The sequence below is a fragment of the Felis catus genome, chromosome E2 (genome assembly GCF_018350175.1).
Source record: "Felis catus isolate Fca126 chromosome E2, F.catus_Fca126_mat1.0, whole genome shotgun sequence".
In the NCBI taxonomy this organism is placed as follows: Eukaryota; Metazoa; Chordata; class Mammalia; order Carnivora; family Felidae; genus Felis; species Felis catus.
In genome coordinates, this window is record NC_058382.1 from 3,517,088 (window position 1) to 3,539,730 (window position 22,643).

General features: G+C 44.6%; 2 protein-coding genes and 1 long non-coding RNA gene across 3 annotated transcripts; 1 reads left to right on the top strand and 2 right to left on the bottom strand.

The window, feature by feature from the left end:
- Window positions 1-744: 744 nt before the first annotated feature.
- LOC101094307 (natural cytotoxicity triggering receptor 1) lies at window positions 745-5,606 on the bottom strand. The gene is given in 8 exon segments (XM_023246047.2): window positions 745-944; window positions 947-1,063; window positions 1,181-1,228; window positions 2,193-2,243; window positions 2,505-2,783; window positions 4,556-4,840; window positions 5,024-5,059; window positions 5,143-5,606. Coding segments are annotated over 8 exon segments (912 nt in total). The 5' UTR covers window positions 5,177-5,606; the 3' UTR covers window positions 745-882.
- A 2,886-nt stretch (window positions 5,607-8,492) lies between these two features.
- Window positions 8,493-19,683, bottom strand: FCAR (Fc alpha receptor). The gene is made up of 6 exons (XM_023246048.2): window positions 18,061-19,683; window positions 17,612-17,647; window positions 14,394-14,678; window positions 12,271-12,558; window positions 9,664-9,871; window positions 8,493-8,771 (listed from the first exon to the last, which is right to left on the bottom strand). The coding sequence occupies exons 1-6, from the start codon at window positions 18,092-18,094 to the stop codon at window positions 8,714-8,716; spliced, it is 909 nt and encodes a 302-aa protein (XP_023101816.1). The 5' UTR covers window positions 18,095-19,683; the 3' UTR covers window positions 8,493-8,713.
- On the top strand, window positions 15,866-22,031 carry LOC123382256. The gene is made up of 3 exons (XR_006590354.1): window positions 15,866-15,961; window positions 20,159-20,251; window positions 21,166-22,031. It is a non-coding gene; the product is annotated as an uncharacterized LOC123382256 (long non-coding RNA).
- Window positions 22,032-22,643: the final 612 nt, after the last annotated feature.

The window sequence follows — 22,643 nt, forward strand, 5'->3', positions numbered from 1 at the left end:
CATTTCAAGGACCGTAATCAGGAATCTCAAGTTCTGAGCTTGTGCCATAGCCTCATTTATATATCCATTGATCTGACGCATATTTCCTGAGAACTGTCTTTGTGCGGGAGCTGTGAGCACAGCCGTCATACCTGACACGGACTTAATTCATGCAAGTTGAGTGTAGAGACAGGAAAATGGATACGTATGCACTGTGACAGTCTCAGTGCTGTTCTAGATAAAAATAGGTGCTTTGGGGCATGGGAGAGATATCTTAAGTCAAACTGGAGGGTTTGGGGGACTTTTCTGGAGGAGTCCTGAGGAACAAGGCAAAGTATGGATAAAGAAGTGAAGAAGACAGAACCTTGTGGTGGCATAGGGGCAGAGGAGTTGGGGCAAGGCTGACACCCAGCCAGGATACACACTCAGATGGCTGGACCATTTGTTCACAGCCCACATCTCTGTCGGCCAGCAGTTGCCTCTCTGGCTCCTGGTCCAGCTCATAAATGCTTATTCTGTACTGGTTGTTAAATGTCTTCAATGACATGTTGCGGCAAAGGAAAGAAGAAATATGGATAAAGGCCAAAGTAGGAAAGAAATACTCCGTGGCCATGCTGTTAATGAAGGAGATATTTTTGGGGAAGGCCAGCGAGGTTAAAACTTTGCTTTGCATTAGGCAGGCACAAAAATGCTTAGAGCCCAGAAGAGACAGTGCAGTCTGTCTGCGGGAGAAATTTAACATCTGCCTCCCGCCTCCCCCAGGAAGTTTCTCCGAACCCAACGCAGCTGTCTTGCGGTGAACCCCCCTCCCCGGGCACAACACAGAGCTCACACAGCCCAAGGTCAAGGTCAGCTTTCAGCTCTACCTGTGGCCAGCCCATCCCTTGGTCATTTGCCCAGCAGTCACTGTGTTCTGAACCTTCTCCTGTGTTCCTGACTTGAAGCCCTGTTCCTTGAAGTTCCTGTTGTATTCTCTTCCTGCAAAGCCAGCCTTCAGTCAGGAGGTACCCAATAACCACCAGGACCAGGAAAGCCAGACCCATCCGAAGGAGATTCTGGGCAGTGTGATTCCAGAGGGCAGGGTCTGGGGGCAGAAAAACAGAGTGGACACTGTCAAACACCGCCTCACCTCATCTCTGTCCCTCATGTCCTTTCCAGAGCACACTCTTTCACAGCCTGCAGCCCCCCTCTGCTTGCCTACCTTGCTGGACTGCTGTGTTCGTGGTTAGCAGATGGGGGTCCCAAGAGTCTGCGGATGACAAGGAGAGTGAAGAAGGGGGGCAAGAGAGAGATGGTACTGACCCCTTCAGTCCCAGCCTCTCCTGCCCTCAGAAGGACCCCATGGCCCTCTGCAGCCTTTCTAGGTCCCCACCTCATGCTTCTGGTCCTTGTGGATTCATCTGGCAGGTAGAGAGGAAGAGCCAAGGGGCAGGTGAACCCTGAGGGGGGAATTCAGCCCCAGGACTTTGAGCGAGGCATGTCTTATGTCTGAGCCTCAGTTCCCTCATTAAGTCGATCAACATGGCTTCTCGTTCCTCATCCCACTGGCCATCTCACTGTCTTGGGGCAAACACAGTGGCTGATCCCTCTCTCCGGAATGTTCTTTCTCTGCATAGCCACAAGATCAATGCCCTCAGCTCTCTCAGATATTTGCTCTGTGAGGCTGATTCAGACAACTCTATTCAATATTGCCATCTACCCACCCCCGCCCCCCAAGTCACTATAACCCCATTTGTTCTTTGTCTGTCGTCCACACCACTGTTTGCTCCTCATGTGCTATGTGATTGGCTTCTTTATCTGACTTTGACTTATGGTCTGTCTCCCGCTGGGATGAAAGCAAGGACGCTCGTCTGCTCGACCGCTGGTGCTGCAGGTCACGGCAAGTGCTATGCAGTCAATGGATATTTTGGGTGAATGCCATGTTTGTGCTGTCACTGGGAGGCTTTGATCCCTCCTCCAAGTTTACATTTTTTTTTAACGTTCATTCATTTTTTGAGAGACAGAGAGAGACAGAGCAGGAATGGGAAAGGGGCAGAGAGAGGGAGACACAGAATCTGAAGCAGGCTCCAGACTCCGAGCTGTCAGCACAGAGCCCGACTCGGGGCTCCAACTCACGGACCGTGAGATCATGACCTGAGCCGAAGTCAGACGCTCAACTGACTGAGCCACTCAGGCGCCCCCCTCCTCCAAGTTTACAAGTACTTGTTACTTACCAGAAAAAGAGGTGTGTTCTGTGGGTGCAAGGCTGGTGTCCCCAGCATCTTCTGGTAACGGAAATGAAGAAAGCAAGTAAGGGTTTGGGGTTTCCTCTGGCCTTCCCACCTGGTCTCGTACCCTCCCCCCATCCCTCTGGCCTTCTTCCTCAGGAACAATCGACAGAGCCTCTGGAAAATGCATGTGGATGAAGGCATTGGTGGGAGGACACTCAATCTTCCCACCTGTCCCTTAGCTGCCTTCCTCGTCTCTGGTTGGGGTTCACTCGGGGTTCCAAAGAGCACATGGGGGAAATTTGAGAGCTTCCTCACCTGTGACCAGGAGCTTCACAGGCTCACTGGGGAAAGACCAGGCGTGGTTGTTATAAGAGCCAAAGCATCTGTATGTCCCTCTGTGGGCTGTGCTCACAGGGCCCACGGGGAACCCCACCTGGGTGTTCCCGTATCTGGGCTGTGGGCGGCTGGATCTTCCCTCCTTGAGCAGAAAGAACATGTTTGTTGCAGTCTCTAGACGGCAATAGAAGGTCACATTGTCTCCTGAGCTCACCTCAGGCCTGGGATGAACAGAGAGGGTGGGTGTGTCATACATTTCTGTGGGAGAAGGAGACAGGTAGGTTAAAAGTCATTATCCTGCTTCCCATATCTCCCATCCCCCCTTCGCCTTAAGACTGGGACGTCACTCGCCGCAATCTCTCTCTCTTCTGTTTTGGTCATGGACACACCCTCCCCGATGTCTCCCTTCAAGACTGAGACACTCCCTCCTCCAACTTTCAGGAGCATTAATATGAATCTCTCTCTGGGAATTGCCCCACATCAGTGGTTCTGAGTTAGAGATCCTCGGGTCCAGTGACATCAGCATCGCCTGGAAGCTTTTTTTTTTTTTGGAAATGCAGATTACCAGGCTCCACCCCAGACCCGCTGCATCAGAAACTCAGGGGTAGGGCAGCCATCTTTGTTTTTAAAAACTATTATTGTTTTCAGTTGTTATAAAATACACATAACATAGCATTTACCACCTTAACCATTAAAAAAAATTTTTTTTGATACTTATTTATTTTTGAGAGACAAAGTGGCAGAGTGCAAGCAGAGGAGGGACAGAGAGCAAGAGAGACACAGAATCCGAAACAGGCTCCAGGCTCTGAGCTGTCAGCACAGAGCTCCGTGCAGGGCTTAGAACCCACGAACCATGAGATCATGACCTGAGTCGAAGTCGGACACTTAACCGATTGAGCCACCTAGGCGCCCCTCCCCACATCTTAACCATTTTTAAGGGTACAGTTCAGTGGCACTAAGCACATTCACATTGCTTTGTGTAGGCATCCTCACCATCGGTCTTCAGAAATCTTTTCATCTTGCAAATCTGAAACTCTGTCCCCGTTATTAAATACCATCTCCCCATCCCCGTCCCCCAGCCCCTGACAGCCACCATTCTGCTTTCTGTCTCTATGTATTTGACCATCCTGGGTCCTATACGGAAGTGGAACCAGACAGTATTTGTCCGTGTGTGACTGTCTTATCTCACCGAGCGTAATATCCTCAAGGTTCATCCATATTGTAGCAGGTGTCAGAATTTCCTTCCTTTTTAAGGCCAAACAATATTCCGTTGTGTGTATAGACCACAATTTGTTTATCTGTTCCTTGGTCAATAGACACTGGGGTTGTTGCTACCTTTTGGCCACTGTGAATAGGGCTTTGGTGCACATGGGTGCACTAAAGCCGTCTGTGTTATCACGAACCCTCCAAGGGATTCTGATACCTGCTTAAGTGGGAGAATGGCATCCCTCAGCTTCCTTAACTGAGACAGCCTTCCCTCCCAACTCCGTTCTATCTGGTCTTTTTCCATACCGTTATTTCCTCCTCATGTGCTTATAATTGATAGATTTACCCTAAACTTGACTCATGGTCTGTCTTCTCCCGCTAGAAATCAAGTGCCACAAAAGCAGATGTTTGCATGGAACCCCCATAGGAGGGGTTCTCATCCACTCCCTGGTTGACCCTGGTGGGTACAGAGCCCCTAGCCTCAGTTCGAGACTGCTAGGAAGGGCCATCCCGGGTCCGGAGTTCCACATTGGTTTGGCTGAGATGTCGGGTGAAACCACCCCAGGGCCCACCTTCGCCTCCTGTCCAGCCTGTTTCCCTCACTTTTCATCACAGGGGTCACTTTTGAGGATACTCCCCAGATACATGCATACATCCATCTCAGAACATCTCACCTGGAGAGCCTGACCTATGACAAATCCGCTCCTAGACCACAGATAACCAAGGAGTGAGGTTTGGATGACACTAAAGGAGATTAATAAATGATGACCCTCCCCAGGATTCAGGCTTGGGGGATGACCACAGATAGAGGATGGGACATTTACCTGTTACCACCAGGTCCAGAGGGTCACTAGGATTTGACCAGAGCTCCCCGCTTCGGTAAATGCACCTGTATTGCCCTGCAGTGAGCAGGGTCATGGCTGAGATGGGGAATGAGACTATGTTCCTTATTCCAGGCTGTCTTGGGCTCTGCCAGGCAGAGAGGCGTCCCTCGAAATACAGCTGGTACTCAGTGGCCTCAGGAATCCCCCGGCATAAGATCTTTGCTGGCCTTCCCTTCGGAATCATGAAATCGGGCTTGGCCCAGATGATGGGTTTTGAGAGAATCTCTGTAAGGGAATCAGAGGCAGGAGTTCTATATAAAGCCCCTTCCCACCCACATTTCCACCCGGTTGCTGGCCTCAAGCCTTCCTAGCAAACCAGAGCCCCTGTCCCCTCCTCCGGTTGCTTGTAGGTGGATACTTAGCCTGAGCCCAGAAAAGAGACCCTGGGGCTCTGACGGAGGGACTCACGTGTCTGGGCGCCGATGGTCTGGCTCAGATACAGCCCTGGAAGACAGGAACAGTGAGCCATGCCACCCCACCCATGTCCAGACCCCAGGATTGTGTCTCCCTCTCAGGAGAGAACTCACCAAGGCAGAGCAAGGCAGTGAATGTGGAGGTCATAGCCTAGATTCTTCCAGGCGAATGTGGAGATGGAGGCCAGCAGGCCAGCAGGCCAGGAAGATGCCACAGGATGTGGTGGGTAAAGCCTAGCACTAATTGCCATGGGGCTTTCACCTGACCTTTTTTTTTTTTTAAACAAGAGAAGGTTCACGGTTTTCCCTCTACCTCTGACCATGAGGTATAAAGACACGTCTGATCATATCTGTGGTCTAACCAGATCCTCTGACAGTTGTGTGCCCCACCTGAAACTCATTCGTTTCAGGGCCCACTTCTAAAATCTGAAATGTGGACATTACACCCAGGGAAGGCAGAAGACGATGTACAGAGAAGAAACCTTAGAATCATTTAAAAAATATGTGTTTAGGGGCACCTGGGTGGCTCAGTCGGTTGAGTGTCCAACTTTGGCTCAGGTCATGATGTCACAGTCCGTGGGTTCTAGCCCTACGTCGGGCTCTGTGCTGACAGCTCAGAGCCTGGAGCCTACTTCAGATTCTGTGTCTCCCTCTCTCTCTCTGCTCTGCCCCCGCTCATGCTCTGTCTGTCTGTCTGTCTGTCTCTCAAAAATAAATCAACATTAAAAGAAAGTTTTTTTAAATATGTGCTTAGCCTTGGCTCCCCTCTGTTTGTTGTGCATGTGCTTGGGAAAGTTCATTGGTGTCATCAGAATGGAATGATAACACTATCTTCTCCAAAGTTTCATTACGATGTTTCAACAAAATGCTGTTTTTTAAATGAAAATGTCCTGTTTTTTACATAAGTATATTCCTTTAGTCTGTTATAAAGCAGAAATTAAATATTAAAATATTTAACATTTTAACATGTTTTGAAATTCAAAATGTGTTCATATTTTTCCCTCCAAAGGTCTAAACGATGTTCGAAAATGAAATGTTATGCCAATTTATGTCGTGCCTTACGTTCTATGAGGAGATCTCTCTCAATCTGGTATCTTTTGTTCTTATTTCTTGATTTTGTGGTTGAACATATTCCATTCACTTTCTTATTTATATATAGCAAAATCCACTCTTTTCCTGTTCAGTTCTGTATGAGTTGTGATAAACGTATACCGTCATGTAACCGACACCTAAGTCAAAATGTAGGACAGTTTCGCCCTCATATAAGTGGTGTCAGTAGTGTTTGCCCTTGTGTGTCTGACTTATCTCACTTAGCATGGTGTCCTCTGGGTTCATTCCTGTGGTTGCCAATGACAGGATTTCTATTCCATTCTTTTCTGTGGCCTCCAGTCCTCAGCTCCAAATTCCAGGACCCCTCTTCTCTAGCCAGCCGACGTTCACCCATGCTCCCCTGTCTAGATGGTCTCCACCAAAATATCCTTATAACGTTTGGAGGAAAGGCACTGTCCTTGTGTGCCTATGACATCTTTCTCTTGGGTAAAGAAAAGATCAAGCGAGATGATCACTGTTGATTGAGATGATAGCTCGCACATCCATTCTTGGGCAGATTCTGACCTACAATCGGTAGCTCTCCTCTCCCTGTGAAAAGGTCATGTACTGGATTGCCACTGTCTTGTCTTCCCATAGAGGATTCGCCAAGGACACAGTTGGGGGCTTCTTCCAGCTGACTTCCTGTGTTGCATCATTTAGGGAACTTAGCCTCGATAGACTTACAGGAAGAATGAGTGCAGAAGAAGCCGTGGGTGGGGACCAAGGGCCACCTACCGGAATGTTTACATTGACCACATTTCTAGAGAGAGGACACAGCCTATGCATATGAGAAACCTGGCTATGTGCTATGGGTTTTTTGTTTTTAAGTCACTCTTGGCTTGTGGAAACGTTTAGATACCAAAGCATGGGAGAGGGAGGGCAGTGGTTGCTAGCCCACAGGAGACAATGAGGCAGGCTCATCTGTAGATGACAAAGATGTCTCTAGGCCAAGAGGGCATCTTGTCTCACCTCTCTTCCATGATACATCTTAATTTGCTCATCATTGTCAGCCTAAAGTCCATCCATAGCATGAAGGTAAGGCTCCTGATGAATGGGTCCCTGCGTCAGGAAAGAGGTGGTCATCCTTTGGGGACAAAGTGACCAGGGGTAGAGAAGTAGTTCTCTTGGAATTGTGAAAGTTCTGCTACCCCTTGCTTCAGAGATTTCTAGATTCTCTTCAAGAGGCTGGTTGCCTGACAACATGTTCCTTTGAAATTATTTTCAAAGTTGGTGGGAACTCCCTGGGATTGAAGTCAACCTGCTGGCACCAGAGAGGATCAGGCTAACATCTCCATGGCATGGCCCTAGTTGGGGTGGGATCTGGACTTTAGAGAATGGGTCTAGCCTCAGTTTCCTGATGGGTTTCCTCTCTACTTACTATTTTAATAATTTACACATGCATAATGACAGTTCTATATCTCAAGTGTTTTGGCGTGCTAGTTCTCCCCTTATATGTTGAGGGTTCTTTGTTTCTTCACGAAGTTTGCAATATTTTATTGCTGGTCATTTATGGGTCAACTTTTTGCAAATTGTGGTAAAATATACATAACCAAATTTTACCATTTTAACTACTTTTTTATTGTAGCAAAAAAAAATACATAACATGAAATTCACCATCTTCACCAAGTCTAAGTATACAGTTCAGTAGTGTGCAGTACGTTTCATTTTTAAGTAATCTCTACACCCAATATGGGGCTCAAACTCACAACCCTGAGATCAAGTGTTGCACACTCCACTGCTGAGCCGGCCAGGCGCCCTTCAAATCATATCATTTCTAAGCCTCTGTTTGTTCACGTGACACATGGATTGATTAAAATAAAATTCACAGGGCTGTAGTAAGCTTTTGTAAATGAAATGACTAACAAAAAGCCCAACATAGAGGTGAAGGTCATGGAATATAAGTCCTCACACTCTTTTCCCCAAGCCACGCCTTCCATTTAACCTAAATCAGCCCAATATATGAAGTATCAAAGGTAAATGCACCCACCATTCAGTGCCTGGAATAAAAAAGGCAAAGCAGAATTTATTTTTACTCTGTTAAGGGAGTTATGCTGGCTAGACATGATGCTTCTGAGTCTCTGAGCAGAGCCTACAGGGTTTTTGGGAAATATGGATTCTCAGGGCCTCTTGTGGATTGGCATCATCTGTAAAAGATGTTTATTGAAGGGGGACTTTATTTTATTTTATTTTTTATTTTTTAAAATTTACATCCAAATTAGTTAGCATGTAGTGAAACAATGATTTCAGGAGTAGATTCCCTAATGCCCCTTACTTATTTAGCCCATCCCTGCTCCGACAATCCCTCCAGTAACTCTTTGTTCTCTGTATTTAAGAGTCTCTTATGTTTTGTCCCCCTCCCCCCCCCCCCCCCCCGTTTTTATATTATTTTTGTTTCCCTTCTGAAGGGTTGGCTGTCACTCACAGGTGCAGTTACTGAAGTAAATCCGTTTCTGATTGGCTGACATTTAGAAGCAAGGAGCTGATTGGTTGAATCACCAGGGCGTTTTTCATGGAGGGGAGTGGTCATTGCTGATGGGTGAAAAACTGGTTCCGGCGGCTTTTTGTCATCATGGCTACCAGACAACGTAGTCTTTTTCTAGGAGGGGAGGGTCTTTTTATTCCCAGGTTTACAGTATGCTTTTCCACGCAAGGCCCTGGTGTGGACACAACCAAGTGTGTGAGGTTGATCCTATCTCTCTGTGGAATCAAATCTCATTGCATCTCTCAGGTCCAAATCCTGGCTCTGATGTAAAGTCTCTGATTAGCCTTCCTCTGAAACTGCGGCACTTCCTCATGGTTTTATCTAGCCCAATATCTAACATGTCCTTCATCAACTTATTTGTTCATAATCTCAATAAATATTTCCAGTATTTTATGTTTTGCATACCTCACGATAGATACTACAAAGAGATGATTCGATAGACTAAGCAGCTCAAAGGACTGAGATAACCCAGAGGAGATGCTTGTTGGGGCTGTTTTCACAAGTCTATCAACTTTGCATTGGAGGCATGAGACATCTTGAAATGTTAGTTTCATAAGAACAGGAAAGTCTTTTTAACAACAGGGAAAGCATATGTTAATACGCAAATGTCATCGTAGGGAAAACTAGAAGCACTCATGTCATGAGAAATATGGTATGTTGAATGGACAGTATTAATAATTAATTGGTGGTATTAATAATTAATGGCATTCTGAATGTTAAGGTCTTACCTAGGAGGATGTAAGGGTACCTGGTTTGGCTGATAAATTCAAGACAGATTAAAGTCTTGAGCCAGACCTTCTGTAGAGGCTGGAAAAAAAGTCAGGATTGAGAACTAGGAATACTTTGAATAATTTTTATCACAGACAAGACTGTACCGAAGATTTTATCACCAAATCTAGAAAAGTGGTGTACAACTGTATTAGATACATATAAGAAAATATGATTGGATTGGTTTGAAAATGGATCCAAAACTGTCAGTGCCTCTTTCTCCCTTATGTTCTCCCAGTAGTTCTGTAGGGCTCCACAAGTGCTGACTCATTTCTCTTTCAATGACAGGTGGCTACCTGGTGTCTCTTAAGGCTTTGTCCAAAGGTCCAGTCTGACATTTGTGTTGACTCCGGCTCAGTTCAGGAAAATCTGGCCAGTCTTCCTTGTTTGGAACCTTATGGCTGTGCCAATTTCCAATGACTATGGCCAAGAGAGCCACAAGGACCAGTCCTGCCACGCCCATTCGGATCAAATTCTCCATTGTGTAATCTTGGTTCATTATATCTGTGGACATAATTCAAAGGAGATGGGCAATCATTGGTCATGTTCCGTTTCATCCCAACACAGAGCCCTGAAAAGGAGCTCATTTCCCTATTTGTACTTCCACTAACCCCCCACCCTCAATAAGCTCATGCATTCACGAGTGCCATACTTAGTCTGTGAGCCTGGATCCAAGGGGCATCTTGTGAACAGGAAAGGAGGTGATTATGGGGATGTTGTGTTGGCTCTTGAATCCCTCTTCATGTACTAATTTCCCTCAAAGTCTAGTCAAAGCCTTGCAGTCAAATGTTCTGCTCCTGAGCTATATCCCCTACACGCACCCCAATGTTTATAGAAGCACAATCAATAATAGCCAAAGTATGGAAAGAGCCCAAATGCCCATTGACTGGTGAATGGATACAAAGATGTGGTATATATATACAATAGAATATTACTCAGTGATAAAAAAGAATGAAATCTTGCCATTTGCAACAACATAGATCCAACCAAAGTGTATTATGCTAAGCGAAATGAGTCCATCAGAGAAAGACAAATATCATATGATTTCATTCATATATGGAATTTAAGAAACACAAAAGATGAACATATAGGAAGGAAAGGAAAAATAAGATAAAAACAGAGAGGAGGCAAACTATAAGAGACTCTTAGATACAGAGAACAACCTGAGTGTTGCTGGAGAGGAGGTTGTGGGGCGGGGTGGTGAGCCAAATGGGTGATAGACATTAAGGAGAACGCTTGTTGGGATGAGTATTGGGTATCATATGTAAGTGATGAATCATTGGGTTCTACTCCTGAAGCCAAGACTACAATGTATGTTAACTACCTTGAATTTAAATAAATAAATTAAATTTAAAAACCCACAGCCTTGCAACACATTCATATATTCAGAATAGTACATTTTCTCTACACTTTCCTCACCCCACATAACAATTTGTGTTCCTCTTCCATGCGTGACAAAGGATATGGTATGGTTGGTATCTGGGAAGTAGCTAGGAGAAAGTCTTCAGATAATCTTTGGTAAAATTTATCTCCACTCTTGTGTGACTGTTCACTAGACATTGCTGTTCTCTGAAACTTTAAAAAAATTTTCTTCATTTGTTATATGGGCTTCATAGGCCTATGTGCCAGCAATTAATAAAGTACTGTGAGATTACAATGCTCATAAATTGTAGTAACTCTCTCTGGTTAAAATACAGAAATTAGGGGCACCTGGGTGGCTCAGTAGGTTAAGTCCGACTTTAGCTCAGGTCATGATTTCATGGTTCGTGAGTTCAAGCCCCGCTGTCAGAGCAGGGTCTGCTTCAAATCCTCTGTCCCCTTCTCTCTCTGCCCCTCCCCCTCTCGTGCTCTCCCTCTCCCTCTCTCAAAAATAAATAGACATTAATAAATACAGAAATTAATTTCAAACGGATTTGGATTTTCAGATTAGAAGATAATACAAGATAGTATCATCCCGACACTGGGACAGATGATTTTTAAAACAAGACAAGGTGACTGCTCTAAAGAAAAAGACTAATAGATTCGCTCCTCCCCCATCGATGCCCAACTATCCATGCACTGTTAAATGAAAAGAGCACTCTAGCCTGTATGATCTTACAGAGCCATGACTACTGTATCTGCTCAGCTTGTGGAGTGATCGGACAAAGTGGCCACAGGAGATGAATGCGGTTGCCCCACTCAGCGGTCAGCAGTTACTTTCTTTTGCTCGAACTTGTCTTCTCTCGCTGAGCTGAGTGATGCAAACAGTATAAAAATTGGGCTTATGCTAGAGTTTCTAGCCAATCACTCAGAGTGGAGTCTAGTACTGAAGGTCAGTTTAAGGGTTCCCAGATGCAGATAAGCATATGAAAAAAGAGAAGTGGGTCAGTCTAAGGTGGTGTCTGGGATCTATGTCTCAACCACACCCCTTAACATGATTCTAAACGTTGGACTCTCCATTCTCAACAGACCACATGTTTTTTTTTTTTTAAATTGTTCTTTAATGTTTTTTTATTTTTGAGAGAGAGAGGGGGGGGGGGCATGAGCGGGAGAGGGGCAGAAAGAGAGAGAGGGAGACACAGAATCCTTAGCAGGCTCCAGGCTCTGAGATGTCAGCACAGAGCCAGACTCGGAGCTCAAACTCATGAACTGTGAGATCATGACCTGAGCCGAAGTCAGACGCTCAACTGACTGAGCCACCCAAGTGCCCCCAGACCACGTTTTAAAAGGGCACTGTCTACAGAACTCTCGGAGAGGATGTGAATGTTGAATGGGGTGTGGATGAAAGTCTTTTTTGTCTTCACAGTCCTCTGCTTAATGGCCCTCTACTACCCCCACTGTTTTTTCTCAGTGTACCTTCCATATTCCTGCCTAATGCCAAGGCCCCAAGAGGAGGATTCAGGGCTGGACTGGGGTGCACCTACCTGTGACCACAAGCCCCAGGGCATCACTGGGGGCTGACCACACATAAGGGCTGCCACTGTACCAACCATAGCACCTGTAGTTCCCTGAGAAGTTGTGGTTCACAGGGCCTAGAATAAAGTTGCCTTGGTGTACCCCACTTTGGTGCTGTGACAGGGTGGCTCCTCCTTCTTTGGTCAGTGAAAATCTATCAAATGGGATGTCTGTTGAGCTGCACTGCAGGGAAATATTCTCTCCCAGCATCACCACCATGCCCTGCACTGCTGAGAGGGACGGTTTGTTGTACAAGCCTTAAAGAAAAGAGAGTGAGCTATTAGCAAGATTTTTCATCCTTTTCCCTTTATCCTCAACACTCATGTTGGGTCCATCCTAAGGGAAGGCAAGATGCTGATATTCCTTGATTCAAAGGAATGGGAGCTGGGAACTTCCCATTTTCCTACCCCAGGACATATACTCTGTCCCAAATTATTGCAGATGGGGCTGAGCAAACAAGCAGCCTGTGAGACTTGGGTGAGATACCATTTTCAAGAGATAGAGATTTGTGTCTAAAGCCACAAGACCCACATGATTCTGTTCCCAATTACAACCTGTGGGGCTTTCCCCCACACCACCAAGAAATTCTGAGACACCCGCTGGGCATCCCATAATTCAACTTAATTCTGACATTATCTCCCTAGAGATAACGTCAGATCCCATAGGTTAAGAGCTCAGTCCTATGAGACTACCCCCACTTCAGATGCCAATCATAAGCCCTTGCTGTCACCTGTGCTTCTGATGGAATGGCTATCAATCAGAAGTTCCCAGAACTCCTTCCTTGGGTTCGCTTAATTTGCTAGAATGGCTTATAGGACTCAGGAAATCAGTTTACCCACTAGATCACTGGTTTATTCTAAAGGATGAAATCAGGGACAGCCAAATGGTAGAGATAAATAAGGCCCAGGTGCCATATCCTTGTGCCCTGCTCTACCAGTACCTCCTTGTGCTTACCAACCTGGATTCTCTCCTTTTGGGTTCTTATGGAGGCTTCATTACATAGGCATGATTGATTGAACCTTTGGCCATTGGTGATTGATTCAATCTCCAGCCCCTCTCCTTTCCTTGGAGGTAGTCCAAAAGTTATCTCTTTGACATAACCTCAGGAGTGGTCAAAAGGGGGTTGTTAGGAATAGCAAAACATCTTTGTCATTCATATAACTCAGGAAATTCCAAGGGATTTAGGAGCTCTGTGCCAGGAACAGGAATGAAGACCATGTATATAGTTCTTACTATAAATCACAATATCACAAGCCACATGTTAAGGAAAAGGGCGGATAGTATCCAAAGAGTTTGAGGAGCTATGTCAGGGACAGAGAGAGTCAACATTATGTAAAAAGAATGTCAGCAGGTAGAAATTCAGGGTGGACTCTTCTAGAAAAAAGATGCTTCTAGAAGCACAGGGTCAAGCCACCTTGAAGAGAGAGAGGGCTTAAAACCAAGGGCTGGATTCATGCAGGGAGCATAGGGAGCATAACTACCTCACCCGCCTCAGGTACAGGCTGCATATAGTGATTTCCTTCCATATGTAAAGGGTTGGGAGAGAAACCTGCCTATGCCACCTCAGCCAGGTGCTCAATCTCAGCATCAACAGCCATATTCATTTGCATGGTATGTACCCTCAGTGTGATGTGATGAAAATGTCACTGTGCTTCTGTGGTCTCCCTCACAGTGATCCAATGACCCCAGCAACTTCCAGACAACTTCCAATATTGGGACATTCTACAAAATACCTGACCGGCACTCCTTAAAACTTCCACATCCAAGGGGAACCTAAGCAGACATGATAACTCTATGCAGCGTGGGATAGGATCCTGGGACAGATGGACTCTGGATAAAAGCTAAGGAAATCTAAATAAACTGCGGACTTCAGTGCATGCTAAGTTATCCATATTGGTTCATTAATAGGAAGAAAAGTCCGTACTAATGGAAGATGTCAACAGCAGGGGAGAGTGGGTGACAGGTCTATGGGAATGCCTTTGTCTTATCTTCTCAACTTTTCTGTAAACCCAAACTGTTCTAAAAGTAAAGCCTTTGAAAGAATAAGAAAGAAACAACACCCAAGGGCTGGAGACGCTGGATGTGTCCTCACCTGTCACCACCAGCTCCAGGGTTTTGCTGTGCTCTGATAATTTGTACTCTTTCCTATATTGGCACTGATAACGCCCTGCAGTGTTGGTATTCATGTGGCTAATGAGGAATTCAGCCTTCTCCTGAAATCCCAATTTCTTCTCTACCACCTCAAATGTGAGGTTTCTCAGGATTTCCAGTTGGTACAAGTAAGACTCAGGAGTCCCCCAACACAGGATCTTCACAGACTCATTCCAGGGAATCACAGAACCAGGTGTGGCAGATATAATAGGAATGGGGAAATACCCTGGAAGAAAATAGAGCCCAGAGTTAGGTGCCGGCCATGGAGAAACTATAGTGCTTTTCTTCTCTGTGGGGGAAATGCAAATAAGTTAAGGTCTGAAAGACCCAGGATTCCTTCCTTTTTAAAATCTTTTCTTTCTTTCTTTTTTTTTTTTTTTTTTTGGTATATTTCAATTGTAGTAAAATATATATAACATAAAATTCACCATTTCAATAATTATTTTTTTTTATTTTAGAGAAAGTGAGAGCACGAGTGGGGCAGAGGGGCAGAAGGAGAGAGAAAGAGAATCCCAAGGAGGCTTCACGCTCATCATGGAGCCCAACCCGGGGCTCAATCCCATGACCCTGGGATCATGACCTGAGCTGAAATCGAGTCAGCTGCTCAATGCTTGGGGCCACCCAGGTGCCCCTCGACCATTTTTTAAGTGTACAGTTCAATGGAATTAATTACATTCATCATATTGCACAACCATTACCTCTATTTTCAGAATTTTTTCATGACTCCAAACAGAAACTCTGTAACTATTAGGCAATAACTCCCCATTCCTCTTTCCACATCTGATCTACTTCCTGTCTATGAATTTGCCCATTTAAGGTACCCCGTATCAAATACAGTATTTGTTTTTCCATGTCTGGTGTATTGCACTTAGCATAATATCTTCGAGGTTCATGCATGTGTACCACGTGTCAGAATACCCTTCTTTTTGACGGCTAAGTCACATTCCCTTGTATGTGTAGACCACATTTTGATTATCCACTCATGCCAATGAATATTTGGATTGTTTCTATCTTTTGCTATTGTGAATAATGCTGCTGTGACCATTGGTGTACAAATCTCTGTTCAAGTTCCTGTTTTCAATTCCTTTGGTTGTATATGTAGGAGTGGAATTGCTAGATCACATGATAATTCTATGTTTAGCCTTTGGAGGAGCTGAACCCCTTCCTTTTCACGTATTCATTTTCTTTTTGAGGTGAAGTTCACATAACATACAATTAACCATTTTTAAAGTGTATGATTCGGTGGCATTTGGTGCATTCACAGTGTTGTCCAATCATCACCTCTATCTTCTTGCATTTTTATCACCCCAAAGGAGACCCTGTATACACCAAGAGGTCACTCCCCACTCTACCTTCCCACAGCCCTTAGCAACCACTAGTCTGCCACAAAGTCTGTTTGGTGTTCCGTTGCCATGGCAACCCTCATGAACAACTCCAACCCTGCCGGTTCCTTTATCAAGATGTATCATCTCTTTTAGACCTGATAGTGGTGTGCTCAACTGCAGCTCTGTGAGGAGGGGTGGGGGTGGGGGGGTAGAAAGGGAATTTGCCATTCTCATGAGGATTGCTGTGAAGGAAGGCCAACTTGCTACAGGTGGCTGTGGAAGGTGTTGACTGTATTTCCCAAAAATTGCAGGACTTCCTTTTATTTAATAGTATTCACTCACCAATACCTCCATGCTTTTGTTCTTCCAAAACAGATGAAGAGATCATGGATATCTCCATTAATGCAGATACAATGCTTATTTAATATAATGACCTAAACCAGTGGTTCTCAACAGGAGGCAATTTTGCCTCCCAGGGGACAATTCGGTAATGCCTAGGGACATTTTTGGTTGTCACGTGGGGGCAGAAGGCACTGTTGGCATCTTCTGGGTAAAGGCCAGGGATCTTACAATGCACAGGACTTCCCTCCAAACAACACCTGCTCCCAACTGTCAATAGGACTGAGGTTGAGAAACCCTGACCTAAACAACCTGGCTAAGACCTTTAGGGGAATGATAATATGGGAAGTGTCAGGTACTACTTTTAAAAATAGACACGTGTAGGGGCACCTGGGTGGTTCAGTTGGTTGAGCGTCTGACTTCAGCTCAGGTCACGATCTCGCAGTCTGTGAGTTCAAGCCCTGCGTCAGGCTCTGTGCTGACAGCCCAGAGCCTGGAGGCTTCGGATTCTGTGTCTCCCTGTCTCTCTGCTCCTCTCCCATTGTGCTCTGTTTCTCTCTCAAAAATAAACATTAAAAAAATAGGCAAGTATATAATCACAGGTCATGACATACAGTCTGCAGTACAGAGACACAGATCTTGGAAATCTGATAACAGATGTGAGGGTTCAGCTGATACAAGAAGATGAGTAGCCTAGGCGATGTGGACAGACAGGTTAGGAGCATTGTGGATCACAGGAACAACAGGAGAAGGTCCTGGATAATAAAGTACAAATAAGTATGGGACACATGAAAACAAGGTCAGAGTGACTGAGGAGCAGAGACTCAGTGGGAGAATGGAAAATGGGCTTGGGGGAGCAGAAGCAGCCCAGCACAGCTAGGGAGCCACGGCCATGGCCATGTCAGTAGGTTTATCTGAAGTTAGACCCCTGATGGGTTCTATGAAGGTGGTAAACATACTTGTGTTTTAAACACACAAGTAATTCAGACTACAGTCTTTAGAAGGAACTGGAAGAGAAAAGACATGGATAGACATGGGATTCCATCCAAGGCAGTAACAGAGGTGACTGAATATCCAGTTGTAATTGAGAGCTACTTCATACTAGTACACAGACTGCACAGGAGGGAAGGACTAAGGCAACATCTTGCTGAGTGAAGCAAAGTGGAGAGAGTGGAGAGAATCAGGTTGTGAAAACAAGTAGGTCTGACATAGGAACAGATATTGGGCAATCACTGATGGCTCCCAACTTCCTCACCCTTGCAGTTGTGAACATTCAGTGAAATACATGTCTTAGATATGGAGTAGACAGCCTCATGGAAGCAATCACTAAACCCAGGGCTGAGTATGATGCTTTTGAGGGGTCTGGAGAGGGGGGCACAGCAGGGATGGCTTAAATGGGGAATAAGATTGGAATTCATTTGGGCTTTTGACTGTCTTTTCAACCCTTCTGTTCCAAAGTAGAAGGTGTCTGGGAAAGATTTAGGGGAACACTTACCTTCCTGTGCCCAAAGCTTCTGGCTCAGACAGAGCACTGGAAGAGAGAGATTCACAAAAGATCAGTTTTCCAGTTTCAACAGTATTCCTTGTTCCAATTCATGCTGACTAATGACATGCAGGGTGTCAATTTTTCCCCCCACAGAAAGGATAGTTTTCAGGTTCATCTTTTAGTTTTACCTCCTAGATTCCAGGCCACAAGGCTCTCATCTATAGGAACTCTGGACCCGCCATGGATCTCTAGACAGCATGATGTGGGTTGAACAGGCCCCACAAGCCACTTGGACTTGAGCAGACGCAGTTACAGACATCTGAACAAGGCCCAACTCTCTACTAAGGAGGCCAGAATCTCCTTGGCAGCCACTAAAGTCACTGAGTCCTCATAGTAAGAGGACATGGACAGTTTTGGGACATCTTCCCCCCCTGACCCACTTGTATTACAGGACTCACCGAGACAGAGATGGATGGTGTCTCTGGGGGCCATGATTCTGTCAGAACCTCAGCCCAGTTAGTCTCTTGTTGGGGCACATTAGCAGAATGACAGATCCTCATAAAACAGTAAGATAAATCAGCAGGAAGTATGAGGTAAGAGTTCCTTGTCAGAGAATTTCTACATCTATTGCCTCACAAGTAATGGTTCCTTCCTAAAGAACTTAGCTCTGGATAGCTCTTGGGTGGGGTCTGAAGGAGACCAAACGTCCTGTTTAAGTTTCCCATGAGAAGTGAGTGTTTTCCTTGACCAATGTCTAATGGGCTCAAATCCTTATTCAAACCAGATCCCACAACCAAGTGGAAGGCTCTGGGGCAGAACGTAAGATGGTGCCATAGAGACAGAGGTTCTTCTCCATTGGACCATTAGTCAACAGCCATGTGGCCTTGCCTGTTATGGACCCATGTACCTTCTCTGGAATTCAGGGACTGAGTTTATCCACTTGGGCTTGACTAGCAAGAGAGTATCCTCTTGCACTGGGATTTTCTCAATGCCAGCATGTAGGGGAATCTTTTCAGGAGCTATTCATCATCTGTAAAGAAAGAAACTCCTATGCCTATACTTATCTGTATATCCATATCTCCATCTATCTATATATCTAGATACAGATTGTGGGGTATATAGATAGTTAGATGTAGACTAGCTGTAGTTAGCTGTAGACTCCTGGCATCACTAATTCTTCAAGGATGGGAAGCCAAATATTCCAAATCAAATTCTCTACCATGTACACTTCATTTTAACTGTAATACATCACTCTTGCCTTTCAATACACCAAGTGTCCTGGGCCTCTCCCATCTTTTGGAAGACACCACTGACAGATTTTAAAAATAGTGAAAATGAGTCTTTAAGAGAAATGACTTTGCCAAAGACACTGCACCTAAGAAAGCACAAAGCAAAATCTAAATGCTAAACCTCCAAAAAATATCCATCTCTGAAGCATGGTTTGGACCCTTCAGGGGAGATGCTAGGGTTACTTGGTCACTTCATCCTGGGACAAAATGAACATGACAAACACGTTATATTCCAGTGATAGACAGATGGTGAATTTGCTTATTTGTCTGTAGTAACATAGCGACAGAAGTCAGAACTTACTCTTTTTTAAAAAATTATTTTATTTTTTAATATGAAATTTATTGTCAAATTGGTTTCCATACAACACGCAGCGTTCATCCCAACAGGTGCCTTCCGCAATAGAACTTACTCTTGAGGGAAATGCAGAACTGAAAAGAGATGAGGGATATGTTTTGAGAAATGGCAAAACCTACTTTTCTTAGTATATTCTGATATGTGAAATATTTGATATTGTATATCAGAGGGTACATGGAAATGTTAGTATACACACACACACACACACACACACACACACACAGAGTCACTGTCTAATAAAACATGGCTTTGTTGCTGTAAAAAATGAGTTTATCTCAGGGTATAACACATTTTCCAGGGGTTCATGGCACATTTTTCAGCTAGTTTTTGGAAATGGTGACCAGCATTGCATCCTAGACAAGGTTTTGTTTTTTTTTTTTTCAACTTTAACATTATTGACAGGGTTAGATAGTGATTCTCTGCTGTGGGGGGGGGGGGTGCCCAGGAGCACCATCCTGGGCATTGCAGGATGTTGACAAGCATCCCTGGCTTCTGTCCACTAGATGCCAGTAGAACCCCCTCCACAGTCGTGACAACTAAAAATGTCTCCAGACACTATTATAACGGTCCATGTGTGGACACAGCCACGTTGCCCCAGCTGAGAACCAGTGTCCTGTGTTGTCTGCTGGCATGTATGGGCTGAGGAACCAGAACTTGCTTTGGGACATTACTGAACTTCATGCATTCCACAGCATCCTTTCCTTGAGGAATTCAGGTTCTACAGAATGTAGACCCCACTTAGGGTCACAGAACCTAGATCATTCCAGTGGGAAGGCCTCTAGAACATCTTTCTAGGCACAAATCCCCAAAACCTTTCTTTAATCTTCTCTTCCCTGGGATCTCAACAGCCAACTTGTTCTCAGAATCAAACTTATCCCTAAACACCTTTTTTTTTTTTTTTTTGCCTCCCAGGTGCCCTGGAAGGAGCTTCTTACTTCTCTACTGAGAAAGAGGACATTGTGGTCTGGGAGAAGGATTCGCCTTCTCATATTCATTCATAACACTGTAAGAGAAGTCACATGGAGACTTAAACTCTTTTCCAAATTCTTGCCTTAACCCTAGCATCCAAGCTGAAACCTTGTGTTCAAACTGAGGTTGTGGAAAACCTCAGTTGTCCATGTGATTGCTATGGGTCCATGCCCCAGTCTCTGGGGAGTTCCAGGTAACTCCCCCATGCCTCCCCTTGTAGATCTCAGTAGGACCTAATACACTTACTTTCCTTCCTTGGCTATTGTACACCTCTGTTGTGCAGAAACCAGGAGCCCCACAGAACTGACCCATGCACAGGTGCTGTCTGTCTGTTAGGTCCTCTCATCCTTGTTCAGGTCCCTCTACAAACTGTTGATGATAGAGAAAGCTGAACAACTTCCTTTCTCAATAATAGCTTTGGTTTCCCCGCAACATGTGCTGAACAAAAATATCTGACTTCCTGGAAATATTTTTGAGCCAAGCCCAAGGTCTCCCCTGGTTCCAAAACCCAAGTGTGTCTTAAAGCCCATACCTGGACCAATCCCCTAAATCCAAGGTATGATATATGTTTACAGGAGGTGGTTTCACCAGACAGTGGTTGGGTTCAGGGGTCTTCTTTTTGGGGCCCCATCATGGTCAACAAACATGCCATGTTGTGTGACCTTTGACAAGGTACTTAATCTCTTTGAATTTCCCTACTTAGGAAAGTGCAGATAACAAGGAGCCCTGATAAATTTTACAGAAAGATTCATTGAAGAAATATATGTGAAACAGATTTTGTTGAAGAGGTGCTCAAAAATGTGAATTCCTGTCATTGCTGCACAGAAATCTGTCATTTTCACTGTTGTTCTCTAACAAGGTTAACTTTGATGCTAGTTCTGCATCCAAAATATTGCTGAGTCTCCCAAACTCTGATGTCCTAATTTCTTGTACTGTTTTGTTTTTTCCAGAATTATCCTGATAGATCCACATCCTGCTACTGGATTTCCTTGATTGAGCCTTGGGGACAATCATCTATACTAAATTGAGACATGGGGTGCGTGGGGACTCCCTAATGTGCCCTGAAGGAGTTAGCTGCAAAGGTGATGGGCGAGAGCCAGACTCCATGCTGGGGACACCAGCCAGGTGCTTTCTGGTCACCAGAGCTTCCAGTATCTCTCACTTGAGGATGCCTGGGCCTGCCCCAGCATGGCTTCCCAGATTCCAGTAAGATTGGGTAGATCTATCTGGATGGTTCTGGAAGGACATAAGAGTGCGAGAAATTAAGGCATCAGAGTTTGGGACACTCACCACAACTAGATACAAAATTGTGACATAGTCACACAATGGATTCTTACACAGGATGGAAAATAATTTTTCACATGTAAAGATGTGATGAAATACCAAACATATAATGTTGAACGAAAGGTGCCAGTCACAAAAATACATAGTATATGGTTCCATGTAGGTGAAATTCAGTAATAGCTAGGAAGAAAGATGATTAATAGTAGATAGATGGTAGCTTTGTTTATTTGTTTATAGTAGCATAGTAACGGAAGTCAGAACTTACCCACAAAAAGGGCCAAGAAAGTTTTCTGGGGTGTTAAGAATATTCTACATTTTGGCACAGGTGGTGGTTGCAAAGGTGCAAATGCGTAAAATTCTGTCGAACCACACACACGAGTACTTTAAGCCAAAATTAAAGCAACAAGTGTTTAAAATGATTATCTGATGATAAATTTATTGGTGATTTTTCTTTTTTCTGTGTCTATTTTCCAACTTTTATACAAAGAATGAATGTCTTTTCTGTAATGAGAAAAGACCATCAACATTAAAAAAAAACAACAACACATCTCTGACCCCCTAGTGTGTTTCACATTTTACCCTGTGAGAGCAATATAGTTGTTTACCCTGTAAACAATGAAGAACAAAATTATTTACAGTCTTAGTCTGGGGACACATTACTTCACACTATACATCGTGTCTTAATTCATGGGTAAGATATTTGGTCCTGTCACAGGCAAATGGTCTTGGAGAATTCTTAATATCATAATTCTTGATTTTGGCAGTATGTAGATAATTCACTTTAAGGTGGAGTTATATAAATGGTAGCAGTTAAAGATAGCACTAAGTAAGAAATTGACTCAGCATAATTACAGGGAGGTCTCTATTGACAGGGTCCAATGGAGCCAGACAGCAAGGAAGCCAAAGTCAAAATCAATAGGGATCAGCTCCTACCCTTTACCATAGCACAACCATAGCACAGAGCAGGGCAGAGAACTTAGGGAATAGATGGTAGAGATGAGAATAACAAGGACAACAATCCTACGAATGTTTTCTAGGGGGTCCTGAGGTTTTTATCTCATCTTAGGGTGAGATGAATCTGAAGACATAATTTGTTGTTAGGACGGAGTTGTCAAGCGAGGTTTCAGAAAGAGCTATGGTGTCC